This window comes from Anneissia japonica, unplaced genomic scaffold (assembly GCF_011630105.1).
Source record: "Anneissia japonica isolate Jap-2015-1 unplaced genomic scaffold, ASM1163010v1 scaffold4240_len331602_cov119, whole genome shotgun sequence".
NCBI lineage: Eukaryota > Metazoa > Echinodermata > Crinoidea > Comatulida > Comatulidae > Anneissia > Anneissia japonica.
The window spans coordinates 43,295-51,718 of record NW_022698708.1 but is presented as its reverse complement, the minus strand read 5'-3'; the positions used below and the strand labels follow the sequence as shown (position 1 = coordinate 51,718).

At 34.3% G+C, this 8,424-nt stretch overlaps 1 protein-coding gene across 5 annotated transcripts in view; it reads right to left on the bottom strand.

The window, feature by feature from the left end:
• Positions 1 to 8,424, bottom strand: part of LOC117102741 (Down syndrome cell adhesion molecule-like protein 1 homolog) — a 67,287-nt gene that overhangs the window by 23,657 nt on the left and 35,206 nt on the right. For 2 of the 5 annotated variants that reach the window (XM_033243145.1, XM_033243148.1), the window contains one exon: positions 5,167 to 5,199. The exons of the other annotated variants lie outside the window; for them this stretch is intronic. In XM_033243145.1, coding sequence (XP_033099036.1) covers positions 5,167 to 5,199 — 33 coding nt within the window. The remainder of the gene's footprint in view (positions 1 to 5,166; positions 5,200 to 8,424) is intronic. 5 annotated transcript variants of the gene reach the window in all.

Here is an 8,424-nt window from a genome sequence, read left to right as displayed (position 1 = left end):
GGGGGGGGGGGGGGGGGGGGGGGGGGGGGGGGGGGGGACACCGTGGAAGACGGCGTATCTACCGTTCTATGGAGTTTTAATGCCTTTTTTACACATTCAAATTTTAAGTTCATGTATCGTGATTTTATCAACAACAAAAAAATCATTTTTAATCTATCTCATTTCATTTATTTTTACCTTGTTCATATACAAAAGATCTACGAAAATGTATTCTCATGTTTCCCCAAGAGCTGTCCGGTTTGGGGAAAATGGAATTACTATTTAAGTGGCTCTACATGCACTGGGGGAAACATGGAATAGCAACACACATATAAATGTATACAGTATATACATATATATATGTATATATATTAAGTCACTATGACTCAGGAGTCAGTAATTTCAACATAAAATAAATCTATATATTATATACAAGACATAAAATACAAATAAAATAAGACTTCAAAATGGATAAGTCATTAAAATGAAAGTTAAAATTTAAAATTTTAAAATTAAGTGGGAAAAATAAGTAATAAAATACTTTATATAAGAAACCGACACTTTATATAAGAAACCGATATATACATATATATCAAGGGGGATAGCAAATACGAAATTAGGAGGTATTAGTTACCAGGGCTGGAGGGGGGTATGGGGTTGTGAGGCGTTACACCCCAGTTAGGTCATTTAGTCACTAGATAATCCCCTATCACTACAGAACATGGGTAGTTGCATGTGTTTCGAGGCTAACGTGAAGGAGTTCTCCCCGATGTATATCTCTTAGCTAAATGATCCATGGCACCATGGCACACTACTGGGTACTGATTATTTGACTGCTGATAGTCTTTCCACACCCCACCCCACCCTCTCCCCTCCAGCAAAAAGGATCTGCTATTGTAGAGCTTAGCCTAGGCCTATTTAATAAATAAAGAAAGTAAAAACAATAGAAACTATGCTGTATTTTAAAATAGTCCAACTGCGCCACATCTCCCAAGTCCTGGCCTAAGCTAGTATTTGTTGTGCACGTAGGTTTACCTTATAGTCCGGGCCCATGACTTAAGGGCGTTTTTTTGTAAAAAGTAATTTTTGTAAAGCTTATCAGAAAATCACCGTGCCAAATATTAAAGATCAATCAAATACAACCTAAAATTATTTATGGCGTTAAAGGTTTAAGAGGGATTTGCCACTTGCACCCCTACTAGGGACTCTTCCCTAAGACTTTTACTCAGTTCGCATATTCATGCACCCCTCTTTCTTACTGGGCTGAATCCGAGCATCAATTCAGAATCTGAATGCCAATACGCCAATATTCAAATCTGATTAATTTTATAATGAATTTTATACAACAGAAATTCATTGCTTACCGATTAGGCCACCATACTGCACTGGAGGTCCTATCTTACTCAAGCCTCAGGATACAATTACAATAGGCCTACATTAAGTACTGTATTTGAATTTATAACACTATCAACGTCTCATACTTCTGGCACTTACTAATACCCTACATCCTACCTTCACAATGATTAACACAGGGAACAATATTTCAGAAAAATATCAAATTTATATTGCACCATTCCAACAATCGAATACAGTGGAATAGATGTTGCACTTTTCAGTGCTCTCCTCCCCTGGGGGTCACTTCATGTCTAACTCATATATTTCTTGATTTTAACTTTAGGTAATTGCGCATTTGTGCATTGTAATTAAGCTTGAGGAGAAAGAAGGAATACCATGGAGTCCATTTCCGATCCTGGAATTCAATACATTTATGATGAAATCAAATTATGTAATCAAAACAATAAAAGTCGTACATTGTTCCAGATTCCAGTAGTATTTTTTATGTATAATGCTTGGACTTCAAACTCATTATATGTATATAATGCACACGTGTTATCATGTCAAGTTCAATTATATATAAATAACCATTGAGGTCAAGTGCCATTATTTATAAATGATGACATCATAGGAAGGCTTGGTTTTATTCGTTATGCAAATTACCAAGTAACAAATATTCATCAGTGCTTTAAAGTTACAATTAGGGCCAATTGTGTGTGGTCTACAGATCGCAGACCATCATTTATCGAAAATGACACAGCAAGGGATATGCCTACAGGATTATTGAATCCAGTGGTGATGCCAGAAGGGGGGGGGGGAGTGGGGCTGAAGGGGCTATAGCCCCCGTCAGGGAAGACAAGTAAAGTTTGTTGGGGAATAAACAAATAAAAACAAAATTTACATGTAACGTTCGCTTAGCCACCATATTTTTTCATAGAACTATGGTATTTGTTATAAGCATAAATGTTACCCACTACCCCAAAAACTGTTGTTGATTACAAATTTCTCGGATCATAAACATTGACAATAGTACAGTACATAATGCATTTTAATTTTTTTCTTGTTAACCTCAATTTTTGTATTCCATATGTCAATAACTACAAAAAAACATAATTTGTACCAAATACATCCAAAATTAGCCATGACACTGAAGTTTATTGATATTTTATAAAAAAATGTGCATTTTAGAAAAAGGTCGATGACCTTTTGACCTCTAGCAACGTTAATAATTTTCAGATTAATTTTGACATGAACACTTAATTTAACCGAGTGGATTGTGCCAAATAATATTGACCAGAATAGTTTTTGGCATGTCCAAGGTAACAGAGCTTATTTTTTAAATTAAACTACAAAATTTTGAAATAGGAGCATTTGAGACTAATTTATAATTTTAAGAGGAATGACTAATAATTTAGGTATATCAGCCAGGTAGCAACCACAAAAGTGTATAGACTTAAGCTACAAATTCTGGTTAGTAGTAGCTGATTGTGAACTGACCAGAAAAAATTTCCTGGGAGAACTTTACCGACATGAACATTTAATTTAACTGAGTGGATTGTGCCAAGTAATATTGACCAGAATAGTTTTTGGCATGTCCAAGGTAACAGAGCTGATTTTATTTATTTAAACTTACCACTGACAGTATAAATTGCAAAAGGAGGGTAGCCAGTGATTGAGAGGGCACACAGGTACAAAAAAAAACCTAAAAAAGCCCAAACCATATTATTGCACATAAAATTACAACCACAGGAAAACAAATTTAAACTACTTTATAATAAAGAATTTTAACAATATACTGTACTGTAAACAGATATATAGACAAATTTCATTTGACTTAAAGCGGACACTTGGCACAGCGGCAACAGGTAACCCATGTGCAGACACTGTCCACACAGAACTGGTTGCTCAGTAGCACATAATAGTCGGATTAAATGCCTTGGTTAAAATTGAAATACTGGAGTGACACATTTACAATAATTTCAACTTTTGAACAGGAAACCTATTCTCTACCAACAATCAAATTCCAAATATTCATTACTGCTACAGTACTTCGTTCCCCACCATCCTAGATACACCAATGATTATGAATGTTATTCCTTGACAGTTGATAAAAATTAAATATCTTCAAATCTAAAATCTGGTTGAACAAAAGTTTATGTGCTGCTAAAATGTAACCAGTGAATGTCTCATTAATAAGCACAACCATCCATATTTTTATAAAATATATTAAAAATATGCATTTTCCTGGTGGAAAGAAGTACGCAATATCAAAAAGAGCTTTAGAGCTAGCCATACACTAACTAGTTTCTAGATAGAGAAGGTGATCGAAATAAAGCCCTCATGCAATTTTTTTCATGCATTAATCTAACCTTTATGCAATAATTTCTATGTACAGAAGCTATGGTTTAAAACTATAATAATTGCTTATTATTATTAATTGATTGTGGAGTAAATGGGGTATATTGAATACTGTAGCTTGTCAGTTAAAATATGCCTTCTAATTCTAGGGTGCTAGGTTCAATTCCTGTGACAGTAGATTTTTCTCATAACACAAACAACTCCAATCGCTAATTATCATTATGAGCCTCTCAACTACTGTAAGCCTCCTGATAAGACCCAGTTATGCTATAATAACTAAAAATCCAGTTACTTCCACTGCTTTAACATACAATCCAAATATAATATGTAATTAGTTTTCATGCACAAACATGTTGTATTATCATTTATACTGAGACATGTTTTGTCATTTTAAATTAAGTATACATGATTGGATATATGGCAAATATAATAGGCTCACTTTAAATTGTAGACTCCTTTTTACATGAGATAGGTCAATGTGAACTGGGTCTTGCATATGAAGAAGACCAGGTTAGTTAGCAAGAAGCTGTACATGCAAGAGCTATTAATCAAAACAACCAAAATGTGATAAATACAAAGAGAAATCTTCCCTATAATCATTTATCTATAATCTGTACAGGTGTCAGCTACCATAACAGTACCCAACCAAGTTTGAGGCTTTTATCTCTTGCTTTGTAACATACAAGGTACTATATAAATCCTTAATAAAACAGATATTTTTGTAGATCCTAAAAAAGCAATATTCGTGTTACATGTAATTTACAAATTAAAATTAACACACTTGACACCTTGTTCAGAAATAAAAGAAAATTTAAAGACATTGGTTAGATTTGTTTGCCTCATCTATGAAAACAACAAAATAGGACAAAATGCCACAAAATGTAAGCAGCAAAGAAAACAGTCTTAATAATAAAAAGTAATAAATATGCAAATAAACAAGTTCTCTAAAAGCACCAAGTTAATGTTTATATGGTCAAGAAGCAGAAGTACAGTATCAGACTACTCAAGAGAAAACAAATTATAAGCCACAACACCACAAATAATAATAATATTAATAATCTATTATATGTGCTGAATGCCTTTGTGAGAGCTAAGTCATTTATTATTTTATACGTACTTATTTTTCATTGAAAGACAATTTTACATTATTCAACTTTTCAAGATAGACTATTGTTTTTAAGTTCTGACAGAGGAATATTTTCCACAGGACACCAGGCTGATGGTGACAATTAATTTTGAATTATTGAATCCCAACACGATGGTGTGCATTTCAATACTTGGATTATGAATTATACTGTCTTATCTGAGATTAATCAGTGGACCTTTCTGTTTCCATGTAGCCTAGTATTAGCATAATGTAGGTATTATACTCTTAGCAGATACCTCAATATATGAGGTAGTAAAAGCTGATATTATAATGGTAATAATGTCTTGAGAGGTTAAGTTAATATATTAGTTGGCAACGATGTATTAAAACTCAAATTGAAACCTTACCCGGAGTAGTAGGCACAAAAGTAGTAGTAAGTTCTGAACAAATAAGAAAACAAATATTTATGTACAAAATCATGACATTAAACTCACATTGGTTGGACGACTAATTAGAGGTAAAATAAAATAAAAAATTATCCCACCTCCCACCAAAAAAAAACAACAAACACACGCAGTGCCTACGATATGAACAAGTGGTACAAATTCTTGACAGTAAGAATCATTAAGTACATCCAATTTACAAAATTTCGAGCACAGTCTTCTTTAATAACTTCTGATTACATTCATTGTCATCCCCAAAACTTACAAATACCGGGTTGGTGTGTGGCGGGGCTAATTACACTAGTTAAGATACTGTTTTTGCTGTTTCCTTTAATTTATTTTCTTTCTTATTATTACATATCGTAGGTAAAATGTTGGCATTTTATCAGCTGATTGTATGGTGTCTTCGAGGTTGCTCATGAACATGTTGGCCATTAGTGGTCCAAGTGGAGAACCCATGGCTACACCGTCAACTTGCTCATATAGATCACCACCATATTGAAAAAGTTGGTTTTTCGTGGCAACCGTGAGTAGATTGACAAGACCTTGTCTGTCAATTGATAGACCATACTGGACGTTAAACCAATCATGTTCAAAGGCTTTGTCGGCAAGGAATTGAATGGTCTCATCAAGTGGAACATTAGAAAATAATGAGACGACGTCATAAGAAACTAGCAGGTCATTGGTACCAATAGTAGTTGACCTATTTCTTTAGCAAAATCGAATATGTCTGGAATTGTGAAGTCATTGCTTGCTATCACTGTGCTATTATTTGATCGATTGAAAAAAAAAAAGATCCAAGATTTTATCACTTGGTGCTCCAATTTCTGAAATTCAATTCAATTTATATTTCTGTACACATATTTAATTTTCATACGAACCGGAACACAGTTAAAATAATGTTAGATGTCTGTGTGCGTCTACCAGCATATCGATGAAAGTACAAAGTTTATTCCCAGTTGCATTGTTCCGTAATAACGACAGGCTCTGTCTTTTGTCTAGCTGATAAACAACACATACCAATTTGTTGAACGTAAAAATCCCTAGGCAGTTCATTGAAGACATGAATTACTCAATGCCTTAATGGTTGACTGAATATGGGTGGTCTTATTACTAACTAATTAACCATGTGTCACACAAATTTCATAGGCGGAAAAACTGCGTATGAATGGCTAATGATTTCTGGATGGTACTGTAGGTAGGACTTAACTCAGCCTGTAGTTTATCCTCTTCCTCTCAGCCTTTGGTATTACTGTACCTATCTACACTTTATAAAAGGGGGTACTAGCTGTTGTTGTTGTAGATATTATACTAACATTTAATAACATACAAGAAGGTCACAGTTAGTTACACACGTACATCCCATAAATCCATAAGATTTTGTAGGCCTACCGTAGGTAAACATAGAAAGAGCAATAATAGTAAAACTCAGGGTTGCCAGATAGTCGACAGGCTTCACGGCCAAACACACGCCACCTCACGGCCAAATTCGGCCAAACTTTTTTTCGATATCGGCCAAAATTCGGCCAGATTTTAATCCGATTAGAAGACAACAGTGGAATACTCATTCATTTGAAATACTACAAAAATTATACGAAAATCAGCCGTCATTCGTTTGAAATTGAAGAAATTCAAATGATATACACAGAACAATGTTAAAAATAAATAGCCTATGTTCTTTAGTTGCTGGCATGCAGGCCAATTCAGGGGCAAATCCAGAGATGTCCGAAAGGAGGAGGGCCGGGGCCGAAAAAAGGGGTAAAGGGGGGGGGAAAAAGTGGGTCCGATCGAGATAACACTATCTTAGAGGAAATTTGTCTCCACCTTTGACGTCCATTTGCAACTTTAAGTCACAGCTGAAGACCTATTTGTTTTCAGGTGGCTATTCACATGCATTGCACCTTTGATCTTGTTTGGAATTCGCGCCACATAAATTTGAGATATTATATTATTATTATTATTATTATATAAATGCTTAATAACATACCATGTAGATTGTTTTGTTCATCCTAAAAAAAAAACACTAATCTTGTTACATCTGATTTACTATCAAATTTGACACACTCATCTATGACAAAATCCCACAAAATGGTAGTTCAGCATAATAATAAAAGTAAAAATACGCAAATAAGTTCTCTAAAAAAAGCGCTATGTCTAAGTTTCAATTAAGGTCCAGAAGAAGAAGTATAGTATACTCAAGAGAAAACCAATTATAAGCAATAATACCACAAATAACTAGATTTGAACTCGTCACTAAGGACGAGTTAGGTGATCCGCCGTACTTTGACCCTCACGAAGCACGCACGGTTCTGATTGAAAAGTATTATATGCTAAAACATGCTCTATTTAAAGAGTAATTTTGAGTATTTTAAAAGGAATTTTAAACGAAAAGAGTAGTTTTGAGCATTTTAAGGACTTACGAATGTGTACACATACGTCTTAACGTCCGTGCGCACGGTAGTATTGATACAATGTCACAAACCCAACACATGTAACCGAACGTAATTTCCAGCTTCAGTACGTGCTGTGGGCGTGGAAATGAGCGTACGGCGCGTAAATTTTGGAAAGTTTTGGAATATTCAAAATGACCTGAAACGTGCTTTAAATTATCTGAAATGTGATATTAACAATTTTAAAATTTTAACGCACAAGTACGAATACCTTATACGACGTGCTTGACGACGGTAATGGCACATGAATTTAAACCTTGTCAAGTTTAATTTAAAACCCCCTGTTGGTTGGTAATGCCACACGAATTTTGCCTTTACATTATACGAACTATCGGTCTGATAGTGTCGAAATACAGTCTGCCGCCCTCTATTTTCAATGTGTTCATATCTTTTAAGAAAGATGAAAAGGCTCCGAAAAAAGCATTCTTTTTGACCATGATGACGACATCAAAATAAAAAATAAAGGGACACGTCCGAAAGAGAATTGATTTAGCTATAACATACTCACAGATGGGAGACAATCAATCAAGATAAGCGAGTAAGTTCAAAGGAGTATATAAAGTAATAACGAAATAAATACAAATTCAATTTTTTCTTAATTCAAATGGCAATATGATGACGTCACAATGTCCGATCAGCCAAAATGATCTATAAAATCGTATCTACAACTCATGTTCTTTCAGAATATGTAATAAAAATTGGGGGTCACCTTTCATCCTATGGAGCTATAAGTGATTAAAAATATTCATGGTTTTATGCATATGTAAATGTT